This window comes from Taudactylus pleione, unplaced genomic scaffold, assembly GCF_031769625.1.
Source record: "Taudactylus pleione unplaced genomic scaffold, aTauple2 ptg000181l, whole genome shotgun sequence".
Taxonomy (NCBI): domain Eukaryota; kingdom Metazoa; phylum Chordata; class Amphibia; order Anura; family Myobatrachidae; genus Taudactylus; species Taudactylus pleione.
The window spans coordinates 1,302,403-1,324,251 of record NW_028284583.1 but is presented as its reverse complement, the minus strand read 5'-3'; the positions used below and the strand labels follow the sequence as shown (position 1 = coordinate 1,324,251).

The following is a 21,849-nucleotide window of genomic DNA, read 5'->3' as shown; positions in this document are numbered from 1 at the left end:
TGGAACAATTAATAGTTCCCAAAGCATACAGAAGAACAGTGTTAGATATGGCCCATGGTCATATAATGGCAGGCCACCTAGGTGTAGAGAAAACCACTGAGCGAATTTTGCAGGTTTTTCTGGCCCGGGGTCCATAAAGAGGTATCTGACTTTTGTGCATCCTGCCCTGAATGTCAGTATCATGCTCCAAGGCCATATTTTAAAAGTCCACTAGTCCCATTACCCATTACTGAGGTACCATTTGAAAGAATAGAAATGGATTTGTTTGGTCCCTTAATGAAGTCTGCCCATGGCCATCAATATATTCTGGTGATAATGGATTATGCTACCAGGTACCTGGAAGCGATACCGTTGTGCAATACGTCAACCTAGATCATTGCTAGAGAGCTAGTCCATGTCTTTAGCAGGTTGGGAATACCTAGGGAAATACTCACTGACCAAGGTACCCCATTTATGTCAAAAGTCATGAAAGAGTTATGCCGCTTGTTCAAAATCGAAGAGTTAAGAACTTTGGTCTATCACCCCCAAACTGATGGGTTGGTGGAGAAGTTTAACAAGACGTTAAAACATATGCTAAGAAAAGTAGTCGACAAGGATGGTAGAGATTGGGATTACTTGTTGCCTTATTTGTTGTTGGCCATAAGAGAGGTACCTCAATCCTTGATTTGTTTATATGGGAGACACCCAAGGGGGTTACTAGACATTGCCAAAGAGACATGGGAGGGGTGGTCCAGCCCGTATAAAACCGTTATTGAGCATGTTTCCCAAATGCAAGAAAGTATTGCTGCTGTGGTGCCGATAGTGAGGGAGCACTTGGAACAGGCCCAACAGGCACAGCAGAGGGTATACAACCGCAATGCTCGGTTATGCATCTTTGCCCCTGGGGGCAGAGTATTGGTGTTGGTTCCCACAGTAGAAAGTAAACTCTTGGCTAAGTGGCAAGGACCCTTTGAAATTTTAGAAAAAATGGAGCAGGTTAATTATAAAGTTTACCAGCCGGGGAAAAGATAGCCAGAACAGATATACCATGTAAACCTTATAAAACCCTGGAAGGATAGAGCAGCTCTGTCAGCCATCCGATCCCCTCCAGTAAACCCAGGGTCTTGGTTCCCGAAGTGACAGTGGCAAAAACTCTGTCAGCGGTTCAACAGCAGGAAGTTAAGGAATTTCTTATCAGAAATAGGGTGCTGTTTAATGACCTACCAGGGAAAACCACAGTCATTGAACATGACATAATCACTGACCCAGGGGTTAAGGTTAACCGAAAGCACTATGGGTTACCAGAAGCCCAAAGAGAATCAGTATCTAAATAAATAAAAAAAATGTTAGAATTGGATGTAATGGAAGAATCGCATAGTGAGTGGTCAAGTCCCATTGTACTTATTCCAAAGCCAGACGGGAGTGTGCATTTCTGCAATGATTTCTGGAAATTGAACAGTGTGTCAAAGTTCGATGCCTACCCAATGCTTAGGGTGGATGAACTAATTGAAAGGGTGGGGACAGCCAGATATTTAACCGCTCTTGCCTTAACCAAAGGGTATTGGCAAGTGCTGTTAACTGAGAATGCCAAAGAAAAGACAGCTTTTTCTGCACCAGAGGGGTTGTTCCATTACAAGATGTTGCCCTTTGGGCTACATGGGGCACCTGCTACCTTCCAAAGAATGATGGATAGGATTCTAAGGCCCCATAGACAGTATGCTGCTGCTCATCTAGATGATGTGGTCATTCATAGTCCTGATTGACAGTTTCACTTGCCCAGAGTACAAGCAGTGTTGGACTCCATCTATAAGGCAGGTTTGACAGCCAACCCAAAAAAGTGTTGTCTAGGGATGGAAGAAGTAAAGTATCTTGGATACACCATTGGCAGAGGTTTGATAATGCAACAGCTTTATAAAATTGAGGCAAGACAAAACTGGCCACGACCCCTGAATAAGAAGCAGGTGAGAGCTTAAGAGGTTTATACCCAATTTTGCCACCATTGCAGTCCCACTGACTGACCTTACCAAAGACAAACAGAAAGTCATGGTGGAATGGAGTCCTGAAGCAGAGAAGGCTTTTCAGGAGTTGAAATAGCGTTGTGTTCCCAACCAGTTCTGATGACTCCTGATTTTGACAGGGAGTTTGTTGTGCAAACTGATGCATCAGAAGTAGGTATAGGAGCGGTCCTGTCCCAGAGCAAGGAAGGTGAGGAACACCCTATTTTTTACCTAAGCAGGAAATTAAATGTACATGAGAGAAACTATGCTACAGTTGAGAAGGAAGCATTGGCCATAAAATGGGCGTTGGAAACTCTCAGGTACTATTTGGTGGGAAGGAAATTCAGGCTGATCACTGACCATGCCCCGTTGAAGTGGATGTCAGAGAACAAGGAGACCAATGGGAGAATAAAAAGGTAATTGTTGGCATTACAGAACTTAAAATTTTCGGTAGAACACAGGCCAGGAAGCCAGCTGGCCAATGCAGCCACTTTGTCACGCGTTCATTGCTTGGGGACTGCAGTTGTTCCGCCCCACAGGTCAAAACAAAGGGGGGGATATGTGATAGAAGCACTGGAACAGTTTTGAATGGCTTCTATGTCTGTCCCAGATTCCTGTCCTATGTGTTTTAAAACCCCCAGGAGAAGTCTGTTTGGAAAAACAGACTAGAAATGTCGGCTTTAGTGAAAAGCCGGGTGTGGCTGTGAGGAGAGGGAGGGCTCCATCCACAGGCCACTCCAGGTGTTGGGCCTTTCAGCCTGGTAGCAGGCTCGTTAGGGCTTGCACCTGAAAGTGGCTCAGATAAGCTGGATTTTGTTATAGCTGAGTGTCTCATACCTGGGAGGGCAGGCCCGCAGGCTACCTTGCTCTGAGACACTGTGTGATATCACCTTTAAGTACTGTGGAAGTGAACTTATTTAGTCTTCTGTTAGTGAGGGAACCTGCTGTCTAGTTAGAGCCCAGACGGGCTAGGATTTTGTTTGTGTTTTGTTTTATTTATGAGTTCAGTACAATAAAGACTCGCTCCGACCAGTTTGCACGAGAACCCCAGAATTGTGTCCTGTTTCTCCGGCTGCTGTGTGTGTAAAGAGGGAGTTCATCTACCCAGGAGAGGGACCCCTATCCCGACTGTGTCACAAGATATATATATATATATATATATATATACATTCACACAGTATATATATATATATACACGTTATATATATATATTATATATATATAGAAATATATATATATATACACATAGAGAGAGAGAGAGAGAGAGAGAGAGAGAAAGACAGAGAGAGAGGATAAATTGATCTTTATTTTTGAGAAGATAGATATACTTTAGTTAGTATATTCCCATGAAATAGCCCCATACATAGTCGATTATGTTTAAAAAAATCCATCTGTTGAGCTCTTGGATATCATCAGGAAATAATAAAATAAAAAGTTGCAGCATTGAGAGATTAATATGTAAAGTAGAACACTGTATGTATAAGTATAAAAGTAATGCCATTATGTTCATGTATTAGCCCCATATTTGTGGTATGCAGAAAAACGAATAGATAGATTAGCATTATTACAAAATAAAACATAGAAAAGCAGTGCTAGCTGGAGCTATTGATAATATTTTGCTTATACATAGCAACATTATACATTTGATCCTTTGGCTTATTACTGCAGAAATACATTATTTATGTTGTTCAGTTAGTTGCATACAAATGGCTAAAAGAGGTGTTCTGCATCTATTCTTCTACCAAATAAATCATGCTGTTCACAGTAAAACAGAACAAAACATGCTCAGAGACAGCTTGTTTCTTAGAACACAATGCAGGCATTCTGGTAAAGATTTGTAGTCATTAACAAAAACATTGTTATGTCAGGAGCTGTTCTGCAGAATGAAGACAAAACCTCATCAAATAATCACTTATATTGTCACATGCTGCACAGAAGATGTTATCTGATAGTTTGAGATAGTCATTATTCTTTATTAAATGTATACTTTGCAGTACTTCCATTCACACTTCTACTTATTTAAATAGTTGTATCCCTGTATGACCACAATTCTCTTCCACTTCCTTCTTTGCAATCTTCAATCAGGTTTCCGTCCCCTCCACTCCACATATACTGCCCTCACATAGGTCAATAATGACCTTATCACCAGCAAAACCAATGGTCACTTTTCACTTACCATCATCTTAAGGTGCATACACACATAATGGTTTTTTGAGCGATTTAACTATAACGACGTCGTTATCGTTCAATCGTTCAAAAAATCGTTCAGTTTCTGAGTTACAACGATGAACGAAAATCGTTCATGCACATTCCCGTTTGTAGTTTGTAGTTCATCATCCATTCAGACTGACCAACTTAACGATTTTCATTAAGGTAAGGAACATATTTCGTTCATCGTTGAAAAAATCGTTCATTACACTTCAAAAAAATCAAAGGAAAAACTGAACGAAAATCGTTCATTAACAACATCGTTACGTGTGTACGCACCTTTAGATCTATCCACTTCCTTGATAATGTTATTCACTGCTTTCACTTTCAAAACCTCTATTCCATCAGTGTCTGTGGGTATGTCATTTCAGGGTACACTTCTTACCTCATTGACAGTTCATTTCTGTCTTTGTATCTGATTCTATCTTCCCTTTTCCTTACTTTATCAGTTGGTGCCCCCAAGGGTCTGTACATGACCTCATCCTCATCTCCCTCTACATCTCCTCCCTTGGAAACCTGATCAGCTCCTTTGGTCCCCAATACCACCTGTATGCTTATGACACTCAATATACCTATATCCCCCTGACCACTCTTATTTCATCCTCTCTGCCAGTCCTTACTGTATGTCCCAGGATTTTATTGTTTCTCACCCTACCAAGGCCTCCTCATCATCCCCACTCTTTTTTATGATTATTTCTGTTGATAACATCTTCCTCCCTGCTGCCCTTAATGGCTGCTGCCTGGGTGTCAATCTTGACTCCTCCTGCTCCTTCACCCCTTACAAAATATCTCCCACTCCATTTCCACCTCTGCAGCATCTCTAGGATCAGGCCCTTTCTCATGCCTGATGCCACAATGGGGTAGATGAATGAAGCAGTGGAAAAGTGTGCCAGTGAAGAAGTTGCCCATGGCAACCAATCAGCTTTGAGGTTGCATTTATCAAGTGCATTCTATAAAAATGTTAGGTAGAAGCTGATTGGTTGCCATGGGTAACTTCTCCACTGGTACACTTCTCCACTTTTTTCACTGCTTCATACATTTACCCCAATATCTCTTGTCTAAAAACCTAATACCTCCCACCCCAAACTACTGTAATTTCATCTTCTCTGGGCCTAGACTATTCTCTCATTTCCCTTCTTTACAATCTTCCTGAACGCTGCTACTCATTTCACTTTCACTTCTCATGCCCCCTTCTGCAACCTGCTTCACTGGCTATCATCCATAGTCCAGGTCACACTCCTCAGCCTTGCATATAAATCCATTTTCCATAAATCACTACTTTGCCTCCTGCATCTCCAACCACTTCTCTGTCCACACCCTTTCATGTTCCATCCGCTTTTCCACTGATTGTTGCATCACCTCCTTTTTATCTCCTTTCAGGCCCAATCTCCAAGACCTCTCATTTCTGCCTCTGGAACTATCTCCCTCGCCAATTCAGAATTTTAACCAGACTCGCTAGCTTCAAATATGCACTCAAATATACTGTTCAATAACACCAACCAGCCCTCCTCCTAAATCTCCTCTTATCTCTCTGCCATTGACCTGTACCTCTTCTCATTACACCCTCCAACTGTTCCCCGCTCCATTTTGTATGTTAGCTCTCATGGGCAGGGCCTTTTTTCTACTTATTCCTTCCATAGCACTATCCATGCTACCTGTGCTCTTTGCCTGTTGCCAGAGTTGCCATCAGAAATTGTGGGGCCTGATACTGACAAAGTAGACAGGCCCCACCCCTCCCCCGGGGGGAGGGAGGGGATGGATTTATATATATAAATAAGCCGTAACCACATAAAATATGTTGAAAAAGCTAGACCCACATAAAAAAAGCCAGGAAAGGCTGACTAGACTTGGGGGAGGGATAGGCTCAGGGCTGAGACGGCTTGCGGGACTAGGGGGAGACGTATAAGTCAGGGAAGTTTGGCTGGACTAGGAGGGAACAGGGAAGGCTGGCTGGATTAGGGGGGAGACTCATGGCAGAGAGGGGGGACAGGGTAGGGAGGGCTGGCTGGACTGGGAGGGGGGTCGGAGAGGGATGGCTGGCTGGATCAGGGGGGAGGCGCATAGGGCAGGGAGGGTTGTATGGACTGGGGAGTGGGTCATGGCAGGGGATGCTGTCTAGACTAAGAGAGGGACAGGGAAGGCTGGCTGGACTAGCTAGAGAGGCTCAGGGCATAGAGGGGAGGACAGGGTAGGGAGGGCTAGCTGGAACAGGAGGGGGAGCACAGGGCATGGTCAGGCACTATGTAGTACCTGGTTTGCGCTACTTCAGTTGGTAGCCGGGATCAGCGTTGATGGCATATCAGGATCATATATGTATGATTGCTGCACCCACTGGCATTTCGCCAGGCGCCAGACCTGAGCCAATCAAAGATCGCGGACCGGCAGCCAATCAGGAACGTCCGCTGCTGGTCTGGGAGCTGCCGTTTGCCGGTCCGGGAACTTTGATTGGATGGCGCCGGGCGCGAGCCAATCAAAGCTCTCGGACAGGCATCCAATCAGGAGCTGACGCTCCTGATTGGCTGCCGGTCCACGAGCTCTGGCTGGCTCACGGCAGGCACTGTATTTGTAATTGTAAATTAATGCAGCAGGCACTATGAGTACTCTATTGCTGCCGGTGCAGCACCGCAGCCAGCTGGGCCCCCTTCTGTCTTTGCTCTCTCCGGGCCCTGGACTCGAGGCCCGGCAGTCCCTCTCTGATGGCGGCCCTGCCTGTTGCCTCCAAGTCCAGTCAGTGGCTCTGATACTGTATGCTTGTCCTTACCTATACAGGCATAATGAGTGATAAATTGCCTTCCTTCTGACCCACTACCGCTTGCCCTAGAAGATAGTTGGACAGATTCAAATAGCAGTGGGACTTATGGGGTGGCTGTAGCTCTGCCCTGAGCCATTCAATTACTGCTGCTACTCCATGCGGTAAAGCTTCAGAGGGGGCACTTAATGTGTACTTAACACAGAATAAAAATCTATGTTAAGTGCATCCTCTGGGGCTTATCGCGCTGGGTAATTCAGTAGCTCCATGCACTTTTCCAGGATCTATGAGTTAACGTGCATTGGCCGCAGGCTTATGTGGAAATTTTGAAGTTTTGGACATTAAACACAGGAGTTGCACCTGCATGGTAAGTCATGCGGCTAATTGATCTGCCCCAATGAGTTGGACTAGTCTTGTCACCTGTTCTTGTCCTACCTAGTAATGGTATTGCTGTATGTTGTTCCTAGATATGTCAGGTTACACAATTTCTATGTAAAGTATGTTGATGAGCTGCACTTCTTGTGTGAATGGTGACTACCACCGATACTGAAAAAACGTTCTACTTCACCTTTAGTAATTGCGAACAAAAGAGAATTGCACCTCTAAGAGAATTGTTTTGCATCCAGGAAACCAACCCTTTCCCTTTACACTGCAGAAACTTTGTGGTGCCTTAAAACTAATAACAATAAAGTACTCTATGGGACATGTAGGATTTGTCTTTACTAGCAAAACTTCTATGAAATGACGTAATAAGATTTGGTTACAGTGGATCAAATCAAAGTATGTCCCCTACATTTGCTGATAGATGAGTCCAAACAAATGCTTATCTATACATCCATTCATAGCCCAATCACTAATGTACAGTCTTGGTGACTGTGTTCCAATAAGCCAGCAAGTATGCTTATATCCAACACCAATCTTGCTCCTGAACTCAGGAAACAATGCTCTTAAAACAATTCCAGATGAGTACCAAACTTTTCTGACAATAATAAACCAGGTGCGCTCCTCAATCAGTAAATTTACAGATGTGCCCAGCTAGTTTGTTGCTCCTAGCGCGCCACTCAGGCCTCCTGTGTCGCCCCATGGAACATTACATGATGGCTGTACTGTGGCGTACCGTGGTATTCTACAATGAAAGTTAAGCCATGGCATGTAATACACTGCTTAACCTCTAGGTGGCAAGTGCTCCACTGATAAAATTTGTACTGTGGTGGGATGTTGAGAGAAATGATTTTAGTTCAGTAGAGTTCTTTAAAATAACTGAACTTTAGTTGCTCTGTCATTATGTAATGCTTAGTGTGCGTCTTCTGGTCAATGTTAGCTACTGTATGGCTGCTTTATTGGGACTCGGTACAGTAATATGCATCTACTGTAGAGGTACTTTGCAGCACAGTAATAGAGATGTGTCCACATATATCTATCCTCCATGCGCTACAAGTTGCTCCACACATAGTGCTGTGTGACTCGGTAGTGCCGAGCATCTTTTATGCATCTTTTTAACCTTTAAAGCATCTTACTAGCACAGCTTCTGCTGATTAAAATGGTATGCAGCATGCCTATGTTCTGTGAGCCAGTACGGGTGTATCTGCAAGCAAATCAGTAAGTTAAAGTGTTATAGTCGCTATTAGTGTAACGTAACATTTTGCGTGCAGATACACCCGAACTGGCTCACAGAATATAGGCATGCTGCATATCATTTTAATCAGCAGAAGTGTGTCAATTCGATTTGCTGTATGATCCAGATGTATTTGAAGTTAAAAAGTCACATAAAAGACGCTCGCGCTACAAAATCACGCCATGCCATAACAGAATTCACACACACCACCAAGTGATTTCTTTTTAATCTAGTAATGAAGATTCAAAAGAATAAAAAAAAAAACCCCTTCCATGAGTCGAACCCCAGCCCTCAAGGTGCAAGGCGCAGTTGAGAGCAGCACCTGTCGTGTAGTGTACCCAATCACAGCTTATGACAGTCAATCATCAGACGGTGATACAGAAAATGCATTGGAACTCTGACGGGTGTGCTGTGTAGTTTAGGAAAAGTGACACCTGGTGGACAAAAAGTTGTACTACACGATATGACTTTTTTCCAGTTCTACACTACGTTCCATTGAGAAACATTCTGTGTGGCGCGACTCAAGGCTTCTGTGTGGTGCGAGATGCATGGCGCGCTACATGGCTGTATGGAGAAACAAACTAGCTGGGCACATCTGTATATTGGTGTCAAACTGGCAGCTCCACCAGAAGGATCTGCTACCTGCTAAAAGGGAAAATCTAAAAAGTGTAGATGGAGCGTTTGTTTGAAAAACCACACATCTGTTTATGAAAAATTAGTTTAATAACACTATTGCATAATATACAATATAGATACCAATAAATACAGTTCAATAATTCTGCTAGAGCTCTATCATATAGAAAATGATTCCCAATCCTTTTCCATAAATAATGTATTGGATCAAAGCAATATGATCATAATTCCATAGGAAATATTGGCCTGTGTGGATCTGCCAAGAAGCATAAATCTACCTTATGTAATTCAAGTGATCTCCTATTTTTTGTGCCAGTTCCTATGTGGGCATATTAATACAATGTCCTTGTTTTCTGCCGCATATAGTGGTACATATATATAGAAGAAATGTCCCCGGTAAGAATAATCTGTATCACCGGTGTGTGCTTTTGCCCCAGTATTGGACTATATCCATTGGCTATATGCCATGTGTTCAGGCATACACAAATGTTGCTAGAATATGCAAGCTGCACAAAGTACTCACTGATATGTTTCCCACATGAGGTGGCTATCAACCGCTTGTCAGCGGGAGCACAGACTTGACGCGGACACGCCACTCGGTGAAGTGTGACAGCCGGACTGTGTGGTAAGCTGTATATGCCCTAAGGCCCACTGGCGCGTCTGTGTATTTAGCACTGAGCCAGCCGCTCTGTGGGCCTGATTCAGAGCTGGACACTCTGACCAGAGCGCTCGCTCTGAATCAGGGCCCTCCTACCTCAACTTGGAGTGGCCTCTTGGACGCTCGCATAGCTGTGGGTTGCCACCCACAGCTTATGCGAACGTCCATGATGATGGTCGCGATGGTCAAGACCATCGCGACCATCGGGCTTGCGATGAGACCCTGCGGTAGGGTCTCACTGCCGCAAGCCCTGGAGTTATTTTGGCTCTATCAGAGCCAAAATTACTCCCACTGACATCACTACTGATGTCAGTGGGGCCGGACCCAGACGGTAGGCGTTCCCATGGGAACGCCTCCTTCTGGAAGCCACGCCCCCGGCACGCCCACCAAAGGGGGCATGCTGTCAGTCACCATCGACAGCATGCCCCCTTTGGTGCGAGACCCCGAGCGATGGCTACCCCGTCGCTCGCCAGGTCTCGCGCATGTGCACGACGGAGCTCCCTCCGTCGTGCGCATGCGCATTAGGGCACCATCGACCAGCTTGCGAGCGTCCTGTGCTCGCGAGCGGATCTGTATTAGGCCCTGTGTTTCTTCCTGGCTTGGCTCATGGAAATAATTGGCGATGGGTCAGCATGGATAGAATAGTTAAAAAAAGCTTAGCAGAGTAGTCTCTCCGTTCTTGACGCGTTTTGCCGGGTTTTAGAGTCCCGGTTTCTTCAGAAGGTATAAAAGCTAATGAACTGGATATTTATGTATTATATATTTTGCAAGATTAGATTACATATTCAGTATAATGGAATCTGAGGATTTGAGAAATGATGAGATTAATGTCTGCAAATTTTTGCCAGCTTTGGCTCTCTCTGAGAAATTCTATTTACCAACAATCTGTTATATCAGGATAGATATAACAGATTACAAACATAATAAAAAAATAATGCCTTACTCCATGAACAAAAAATTACTTTTAAATGAATAATGGGTTTTAAATAAAATTTGTTCTATAATTAATCTTAATTTTATTTTTTTTCCATTTCAGTGGATTTGAAAGTTTATATCTTCTGTATGTGCAACTGTACACAGACTGCCACCGAAGAGGGGAAAGTTAACCATTAGCACTCCAGACCAGATTGCTGCAACAGCCAAATACCACTGACCTTCCATGATGATATGTCTTTGTAAAATTGAAGCAATATCTGATTTATTGATCGTTGCAAATAACATTTGTAATTAGCTCTGCTCTCTTCCAATTAGAGTGGAAGCTATCCCATGAGCAGGACCCTCTTTAGCCTTGTTGTCATGTCTGCATTTATCTCTTTTACATTATATGTCCTTATATTATGTATATTTTGTATTTCCCTAGTATCCTGCACTGAGGTGTCTTACAAATCTACAATAGTAATAGTAATTTCCAGATCACTCAGCTTAGAGAGAAGAATGAAGTCCTGTGGAATACCTATCATTCTTTGTGAATTGATTAGAGAGATTTTTTTTAGAACTTTGTCAAAATGTTTCACCCATCCCTATTACAAATGAATCAATTATAATAGACCCAAATATTTCAAATAATAATAAAAAATGCAGTTAGCACAGTACATTCCCTAACTACTCATCTAAGGTGAGTTGAATAGAGTAGAAAAAGAGTTAGTAAAAGCAAAGAGAAGGAAATAATGTCAAGAGAATGGATTTTGGTGACACAGCCCAGTGCTGCTTTTTTATTTGTATTGACTCAAAGGTGCAAAATAAGATTTTAAGATAAACTCACCTTCGTCCAGGATAAATAGACTTGTCCAAGTCATTGCAATCTCTTCCTCTCCAGTGATATCCTCGCAAGGACTGCAGGTAAGAAATACACTTTAGTCGTAGTGCAGTCTGTGAGTTATGTTAATTTCTGTGGTACAAGGTTATTTGCTATAGATTTATTTGCAACTGCTTGCACCCTTGATTTGCTGGGATTTGCTGTCTTGGAAAACATGCATTTTTGAAGGATTGTGTGCTAGTGCTACGGTAATATTAAGCATTGGTTTCATGTTGATAATGGAATGCAAGGGAGAATGCTCTGCTGAAATGAGATCAATCACACTCATAAAATGTTGCAGGATCTACAGAATTTAGTCAGGGACATCTTATGAAAGTAGGGGACCCCATGTGCAATCTCTGTTCGCCCCATCTTCCCCCTCGCACCAGCACATGCGCATGTCTTTGGGAAAATGGCGATGGCACCATTTTGCCAGTGTTTTCTCTTCTGTGCATACAGCCCCAAGCTATATATATACACACCACTCATTATAGATATTTATTATAGATACCCCAGTGGGTTTAGTAAATCTCAAGTGACAGGAGAGGAGTACTTTTCTTTCACATCCTTGTGTCAGCATGCAAGCAATTAAGTACTATTAATTTCCTGGCTTTACAGTGCTAGAAACACTTACAGGGGTATTCAATATGGGTGCGATAACATCGTTTTTGCGTTAATATCGGAGGTATGACGTCATTATCGCAGGTTTTAGTTTTACACCGTATTCAATTTCAAAGACTTATTGCAGTTTTGAAAAGTCTTTGATAAAAAACGGGGATAAGTTTTCACCATTGAATAGATGTCGAATAAAAGTGCAGAATTGGGGTTTAGGGGTGCAGGCTTAAAAAAATAGCCTGCACCCCTGGGACTGACATTTAAAAAAGAACTGTGTCAAAAAAGTAAAAAAAAAAAATAGGGACACCCCAAAAAATTATTTTAAAAATTGGGGTGAAAAAAAAAAATGGGAAAAAATTGTTTAACAATAGGGAAATAGGTCCAGGGCTATTCTGCAAGTATGCGGCAGATGTTTTCTAGAATAGAATTATAGCGGCAGGTGCACAGATGCAGAATTTTTAAAAACTTACTTTAGGGACATCAAAATATGCTAGTACCCATTTTCATGTACCCCAAATTTGATGGGACCACTTAAAAAAACGAAAAAAATAACCTAAGTGCTCTTCTGCATCACTTCTTCAATGTCGGAAAAAAAACACCTCCTGCGGCTATTTAAATCCCCGACTTTCAATTAAAGGCTAAAACGGGGGTACCCATAGTGATCCCCCATGTTTTTACTACTTTAGGGGGTCTTACAATTTTTTGAAGGAAAAATTCGTAACTTTACGCAAATCCAACTTCGGAGTTTCCCGTTTTCGTTAATTTTATATTGAATACGGGTATAAGCGGGAGCGCGCCCGATTCTTTAACGCAGAAAAAAACTCCGATATGAAACGTAAACTTCGCCAGGGAAGTTTACCTTTCATATTGAATACCCCTCTTAGTTGCATCCACTTTTGGCATTTGCATTTTGCATAGCAACAAGGTTCGTCCCAATGCACTCTTGCACTTTTTTTTTTTTTTTATAAAGTAGCTACTAACTTTCATCCAGGCCTACGGTCTGTGTTAGACTAATTCCAGAGCAGCACATATGGTGACTATGATCTCATTCTGTTGTTAATGCTGTGGAGAATGTCAGTGCAGAAAATTTGATGAATCATGCATGACCTTTTTGTTTGTTTGGTGCTAATATGTCACTGAATAGACTTCGTGGTAATGTGGCACATGTCTTGTATGTCAGTACTTTCCTCCCAATTTAGAGCATCGCTTGTGCTGATACAACACATCCCCATACAGATACATGACATTATTCAAACTATCTACTCCTGTTTAGGAGAATTAACTAATGGGTAACGTCATTTATATAGTTATAAACATACAACACCAGGCGCTATTTTAAATATAAAATAAAAGTTGTTGGTAAATAATGTATAAAGAGTCGCTACCCAATAAATAGCTCTGATATTACTACTTCACAATATACAAATTAATAAGAGGTGGTATCTAAAATTATTCACCTCAGGGTGCGCTCACATAGACATAAGGATACATATAATACAATAAAATATTTTATTAAAAATACACAGTATTAACATATAAAAAACATTTATAAATCAGCATCTAAATGGCCATTCTCACAGATTCATCATAATGGATCAATAATAGGGTGTGTGAACAATCAAATGTCCACCTGTATAAATAAGTATATTGATCTCCTTTAAGGTTGTAATTATGTCTAAATAGAGCAATATTGCACTCGCGTCCAATCAATAATTATGCTCCTTATTAGGGGGGGGGGGGTAATGAGATTTCCAAAGCAAGTTTCAGCTGTTAAATGTCCACTCCAGTGATACCTGAACTTTTCCAATCAACACTCTCTGCAGCCAACCAACAGGTGATTCAAGGTAGCTATTTCAAAGAGGGTGAAGATTTAGTGGTACAGTCTCGGTATATTTACCCAGCTCTCCTCTCCCTGACGTCTGTAAGGGCCCTGCTGGTCCGAAATGCTGCTGTTATCTTGCTGTTGCAAAGGTGTAAAATCCCTTTCTCCGTATGGTTGCAGGGGGATAGATGTCTGTGTGTGCTCTCACCTCACACAGCAGGTTCCTGTTCTCACTGCAGAGCCATGGCTTGGGACAGAAGACAATGTTGTAATCCGGATATGTGAGAATATCAAATCGCTAACGCGTTTCCCCATCACGTGACGGCTTCTTCAAGAGGGTGGTATAATAGGAACTCTATAGGGGCACCTCTTATACCCCATCTAGTTAGTCTTAAACCAATGAGATCACTGATTAGTTAATTGAAACAGATGTATCCTGGAGTCATTCTTCCATTGGTGTTTTAACACTTCATTTGCATTGTAATGATAAATTCAGAGTTAAAATAAACAACTTCCTGTTCAGTGTTTACAATACATAAAATATATCGCTTATACAAGGTTGATTAAAAAACATTACATTCATTATATTCCTAAAGACAGAGATGGGTAACTAAAAGCTAGCTATGGTACCAATAGCTCAATGGGCTAATGCTCCATAACACAGTGTGGATGTCCTGGGTTCAATTCCCAGTGAAGTGCCTTATCATTCCTAATATTTTTAAATGTCTAAATATAGACCTTAAAACAACATATAATGTGATAAGGCTCAGTGGCTCAAGAGGCTAATACCACAGACACAAAACTCAGATGTCCCAGGTTCAAAACCTAGTAAGATAAATTTTATTTTCTATATTCATTCTTTATCTAAAATGGACAATTCAATTCATAACTACTAATCAAATACAATCCCTATTAGATTGGGTCCCATTTAGGGATAGTAAAGGCACAGAAACACACTCCAGTGCTAAATATTATTCATCTCTATGTTTTCATTTAGACCCCCAGGGGTAAAGTACCTAGGGCAAATATCCAAAATGCTTCTCTCCTTGATAGTTGGCTAAACCTATCTCCTCCCCTTCTAGTGGGTAAAATCTGTTCAATGCTTTGTATAGACAAAGCGTTAATATTACCTCCATGTTCTTGCACAACATGGCGGGATACACTATGAAGTATACTCTTCTTAAGGACATTTCTTCTATGTTCCAAAAAACGTATGTTCATTGTTCTAATAGTACGTCCGACATAATGTTTACCACACACAGGAGAGTAGATAAACCACATAGACTGATTGACAGTTAATGAAACTGTCAATGGTGAATTTAGCATTCAATGACACAGAACAAAATTCATTACCTTTCATTACCTAAACAATGAACAGGAAGTTGTTTATTTTAACTCTGAATTTATCATTACAATGCATATGAAGTGTTAAAACACCAATGGAAGAATGACTCCAGGATACATCTGTTTCAATTAACTAATCAGTGATCTCATTGGTTTAAGACTAACTAGATGGGGTATATAAGGTGCCCCAATAGAGATCCTATTATACCACCCTCTTGAAGAAGCCGTAACGTGACGGGGAAACGCGTTAGGGATTTGATATTCTCACATATCCGGATTACAACATTGTCTCCTGTCCCAAGCCGTGGCTCTGCAGTGAGAACAGGAACCTGCTGTGTGAGGTGAGAGCACACACAGACATCTATCCCCCTGCAACCATACGGAGAAAGGGATTTTACACCTTTGCAACAGCAAGATAACAGCAGCATTTCAGACCAGCAGGGCCCTTACAGACGTCAGGGAGAGGAGAGCTGGGTAAATATACCGAGACTGTACCACTAAATCTTCACCCTCTTTGAAATAGCTACCTTGAATCACCTGTTGGTTGGCTGCAGAGAGTGTTGATTGGCAAAGTTCAGGTATCACTGGAGTGGACATTTAACAGCTGAAACTTGCTTTGGAAATCTCATTACCCCCCCCCTAATAAGGAGCATAATTATTGACGGGACGCGAGTGCAATATTGCTCTATTTGGACATAATTACAACCTTAAAGGAGATCAATATACTTATTTATACAGGTGGACATTTGATTGTTCACACACCCTATTATTGATCCATTATGATGAATATGTGAGAATGGCCATTTAGATGCTGATTTCTAAATGTTTTTTATATGTTAATACTGTGTATTTTTAATAAAATATTTTATTGTATTATATGTATCCTTATGTCTATGTGAGCGCACCCTGAGGTGAATAATTTTAGATACCACCTCTTATTAATTCATTTAAATAGTTACCAGGCGAGTAAATACTTCACCCCCCTAGTTTTTAGAGTGACAAAATCTGCTAACACATAATATATACCTGTAGACTATTTCCTTGGCCATTGGTAGGAACTTTCAGTGCAGGACATAAAGTTCTGGTTAGCAGGTAAAGTATTCTGAAAAAGCCTAAAGTCTCTTTAACAAAATATAAAGATATGCTATTCTCCTTACATTTAGATGAACATACTGTACATAGGCAAAGGCAGGGGGGGGGGTTCAGTCTGCCTGGAAACCCCCCTTCCCAGCCCACACCATGACCACAATAGAAATAGTAATATAATTGAATTTTACAAGTGCTGCATGTTATGCTCGGTATCACAAATGAAATAATTAGAACTACCTGTGGATCTTTTAACATGTATTAGCCAGCAATAAATATCATGTGTACCAACTAGGAGATCTGGAAAACATTCACTGTTAGGGATGTGCTGCTATAGAGCACAATATGTACATAGATGTCCAGGGCAGTGCTAGGTTATTCTGCTGCTGCCAGACTCGCGGACTTGCTCTAATACTCTGGAATGGTGCCCACATCTAAAATACAAACATTCAACTCAGTAAGGATGGCCCTCCTTCCGCATTTAATGGCTTACTGTGATCACTGGTCCTGTATATGCTGGAATTATGACACACAATACACTTTGTATGACACATTTTAAAGCTGCTTAAGTGCTAATTCTGCCCTCTTCATGGACTTACCACACTCACTCTAAAATCAAGCATTTGGAAACCCCTCTCTAGAAATCCTGCGTTTGCCACTGCTGTATAACATTTCCAATGGCCAAAGACTGAGCTTTAAGAAGAAAATATATACTTTTTGATCACATTAATAGACAAAGAGATGTAAAAAAGTTAAAATGTGGCCAAAACTTCTCATATGTACAAAGCTCCGGAAAGCAAAACTCTCTGTAGCTTGTACCCGATAAGCAAAGTCATCTATATATGGTGTTGCCTAATAGAAACCTATGGGCTTCTTTCCGCATTCATACTTGGAAAGTATCCAAGAGACTTCCCCTGAGTGTTTCCACATCGGCCAGCCCATGCGCAGAAAAACGCACAGGTCTTAAACCCGGAGATCTCCTCTTTTGGAAGAGCTGTCCTTTGCAATTTTAATCACATTTGTACGTGCATACTAACATTATTAACGCTGCCATGTATGAGGTAAGTGGTGGGAACCTACATACTACTATAAATTCAGCACCAATCAGATATTAATACATTCTCCCAAACAAGATTCATTTGTGAGCTTTGTTTAAATTGTAGTGTTTTTTTCATTGCCCGATTTGCAGTTAAAAAATATAGACCTATAAAAGCTAAACTATTGTAGAATGCTGTAGGGTAGACTAAAATAATCAAACTTTGCAAAAAAAATATAAAAATGAGTCTGGTCTTGAAAGAGAAAAAAATCCTTTACTTAGGTGGCTAAGGATCATTTTTGGCAAATTTAAAAGTTTTTTATATAAATTCACAGGTAAGTTTATGGTAAACTGTGTGTGGCCATAAAAGAACTGCTGATTTTACCATCTGATTTTCTCTGTCAAAACTAAAGTCATGGCCAGGGGCACCATGTGAAATGTCAGGCCCTGGCACTATGGGGTGTGGCCTTTTGTTTTGGGATGTGGCCAGTGTCGGACTGAGGCATGAAGGGCCCACCTGGGGAAGGAAGTGGTAGGGGCCCATGCTTAAAGGTGTGGCCAGCCACCACAGAGGCTTGGCTAACCATTATAGATGATATAGCCTGTAGACAACATGGATTCTACACTGCATGGTCTGTCTTTACAATGTATTCAAGTGGACTGTCTGAAACCTGACATTAGAAGAGGAGGTGGGGCCCTCAGGCAGTGGGGCCCACCGGGGATTTCCCCTGTACCCCTGTGGGCCAGTCCGACCCTGGATGTGGCATTGTCGATTGTGATCGTCTGATACCATCTGCTGATGCTGTGCCACCAGTGGTTAAGGAGCATCTAAAACACTGATATATGTGTCACTCATTCAGGGGGTAGATGTATCAAACCTTAGAGAAAGATAATGTTGAGAAGTTACCCACAGCAACCAATCAGCTACCAACTGCCATTTATAGACTGTGCTAGATAAATGATAACTAGAAGCTGTTGAGGAGAATCAATCAGCAGCTTTTTACTTCAGAAGCTGCCGGCTGCTGCTCCTCTATGTTGATGGTAATCTGAGGAACTGGATATGCCAATCCCCTTGGGGGGTTTGGGGGCCGCTTCTGAGTGGAAGGATCAGTGCCTTCAGAGCCTCTGCCAGCGTTGCCTACAATAGCATAGTGTCTCTTTTACTACTACAAGAATCCCTTATGATCTGTATGGACACAATGTCAGAGACAAAGAAGACTGATTTGACAAAGAAGAGTGATTTGACAAGTCAAAAGTAAATGAATGAAAAGAAATCAAAGATATGTCCAGTTCAGACTGTTTATAGGCACCAAAATGTACGTTTTTTTTCAATTCCTGGTTGTACATTTTATACCCGATTTCTGGGAATACCTATATACAGTTTAAAACACAGAACTTATTGGGAAAAAAGTAGGGATGTGCAGGCTCGGATAGGTTCGAGTTTGCACGCCGAGTTCGGATTTTTCCCTCCAAAAAAACGGAACTCAGAAAGAGGCTAAACGTCATCTTGCATGGACAAACATCATCATTCCTGGACAAAAGTCCTGGACATTCCTAGAAAAAAGGCACGTTACACTTGGAGGTGTTATAACTTGTCAATGGGCCTGATTCGGCAAGGATTGCATTTGCAAAGCTACGCACAGGCAGCTTTGCAATGCGATTCTTGCAATCATGCAAAAGCAGCAAGAGGTGTATGACCCCCCTGCTGCCTTTGTGATCCCAGCACTGCAACGGAGGAATCAGGGGCACCGAGAGGGGGGGCGAGCGGGTACAGATTACCGGGGCCCGGTATTCCTGAGGGACCCGGCAGGGGCCCGGGTCCGGCGCCGCTCCCCCTCCCTCACAGCAGCATGTGCAGCGTGTGCTGAGCTGCAGTGGAGACTGCTCGTGGCTGCTGAGCAGCAGCCACAGCAGTCTCCTATGCCTGTGGGGGGGAGCGATCACACTGATCGCGCCCTCCCTGGCTTTGAGCAGGGCTGAGGGGGCCCAGAGCGCCCCCTTCCCCAGCTCGAAGCGGCGCTGCAAATCTTTCTTTTTTTTTTCGGGAGGGGGGTGTGGCCACGCCTACCACGATTAGGCCACGCCCCCTATTACCCGGGCCCGCTGTGGCTCTCAGCGGGCCTGGCTGGAATCACCCTTGCGACCATCGGTGGTCGATGGTCACAATGGTGGGCGGCCGGCCGGCCGGCCAGCTGACTAAGCCTCAGCTTACTCAGGCTGGCTGGCTTGTGAGCCCAGCAGACTGCCTATGTCCACGCAGTTTCTGGGCTGGCCACTCCCAGATAATGTGGTGGACGCGCCCAGTTTCCGTGAACGCCGGCCAACCCCGCACTGCCTATTAAATGCCTCTGCCTGTCAATCAGGCAGATGCATTCAAGAATAGGTCCTGCGCATGCGCAGATTCCCGATAATCGGGAATCTGCGTTTACTGCTGAATTGGCCTCAATATCAGTTAACACATGTTTTATAAGTATACAATAGAACCATCAGATTTTGTTGCTACATTTCAAAGAAAATTAAATGGAAAATGCAAAGTACTCATTCACTTACAGGAAATGCGCTGAAGTCATCTTGGTCAAAATCTTCTGATGGTACTGACCTAAAAGTGCAAGGAAATCATTACTCTGTAAAAACCTCTGAATAAGCACTGTGTACATTTGAATGGGTGTTTCCTGCAATTGTCACTTTTCATTGTACATGCATGACAGTTAATATTTATTAGTTATTTATTATTAGGTAGTGAGGACCAAACAAACACTTCTGCATGGTAAGGTTACCAAACACAAGAGGTATTTCTGCAAATCATACACAGCATACTGTAGGCAGACATGTGGCATTGGATGACCAGAATGACAAAACCCTGTGACCGTCACAATTAAACTCTGTTTTCTGCTGTATGTCCATTGCATCTGTAGGCAGCTGATAACAAAGGCTTTGTGTGTGTTTGGGTAAAGGCGGAGAGAGGAGATGGGGCTGTTTTCACTTTTTTTTTTTTACATTCACAAAACACTGAAAAAAGAAAAATAGTGGAGGGAGAGGGGAAGGAAAGACTTAGAAGTGAGTCAGTAAAATATGAATAGAAACATAGAACATATATGTAAACATGTATATTATATATTATATTGGGGTGCGAGTGAAAACTTTTGATGCTGGTGGATGCGATGTGCCGAAATGGCACATTGCATTATGGCGGATTAATTAAATTGCAACCTATTGCAGGGTTCTTTTATACACATCACATCACCAATCTTATTATCTCATATATAGATATGTCTGGATGCATCTTTGTCGCTTGTGCGGAAAATCGTGCTACGTCTGAACGAGTATGCGTGCTGCATTCGCACCTGTGACCCCATATGATTGCATGGTGTGAACGCAGCGTGTGGCATGGCATTCCGTGGTGCATGAAACCGCAGCTAATCGCATGGAGCGCGAGCGGTAAGAGGACACATCTGTATAAATATAATTCAGTATTATAAAATAGTTTACATATTTAGGCTGCGAGGGGGAGGGTTAGGTTTAGGCATTGGGGGAAGGGTTAGGTTTAGGCTGTGGGGAAGGAGAGTTAGGGGTAGTGGTAGGCGTAGGGTTAGGATACCTACCGACGACCCGTGCAATCACACGCCCTGGCCCCATCAGTTAGACTCACAGACAAGTTGCAGAGGCAGCAGCGACCGCTGCCTTGCACTCACCAGGGCTGCTCCTTCCTCCGGTCTCTCCCTGTCCAAAATGACGCGGCTGCATCGTGGCGTCACGACGAGCAGCCACGCAGAGGAGCAACCTATTTAGGGCACATCTGGATGCCGAGGAGCCCGGGCGGGTGCCATTTCTTTAGGAGTCGGGACACTGGACTGGGCACGGACGTGTGAGCACGGACTGGTCTGGAGACTTCAGAGCGTGAGAGCTGGGGAGATAATGCCTGCTTTCATGCTTAAGGGGGCAGAGTGGGGCTGTTGAGATAACTCCAGGGGGTGGCTAGAGTGACACATGAGGGGCCACTGCAGTGGCATGGGGGGACTGCAATGACACATAAATGTGGGCTGGAACGGCAAAGGAGGGGGCTTGGGTGACACATGGAGGAGCTGAAGTGTGTATTATGTGAATCTTGCTTTTTCAATGTATTTTATGTGGCACTGGATTTCAAAATGTATTTTATGTGGATGTGGTTTTTAAACCTTTTATGTGGCTCTGGCTGTTTCAATGTATTTTATGTGGAAGAGGCCTGTTGCAGTGTATTTTATGTGGAACTGGCTTGTATTTTCAATGTGCTGGGCTCACCCCCAGCGTGACTAAAAATGGGTGTGTGACACAA

General features: G+C 42.7%; 1 protein-coding gene across 1 annotated transcript in view; it reads right to left on the bottom strand.

Moving 5' to 3' along the window:
- The window catches only part of AOAH (acyloxyacyl hydrolase), a 187,293-nt gene that overhangs the window by 79,521 nt on the left and 85,923 nt on the right, over positions 1–21,849 (bottom strand). Inside the window, exons 7-8 of the mRNA XM_088476026.1 lie at positions 20,088–20,136; positions 11,602–11,672 (exon numbers count right to left, since the gene is read on the bottom strand). Of these exons, the coding sequence (XP_088332152.1) occupies positions 11,602–11,672; positions 20,088–20,136 (120 nt within the window). The remainder of the gene's footprint in view (positions 1–11,601; positions 11,673–20,087; positions 20,137–21,849) is intronic.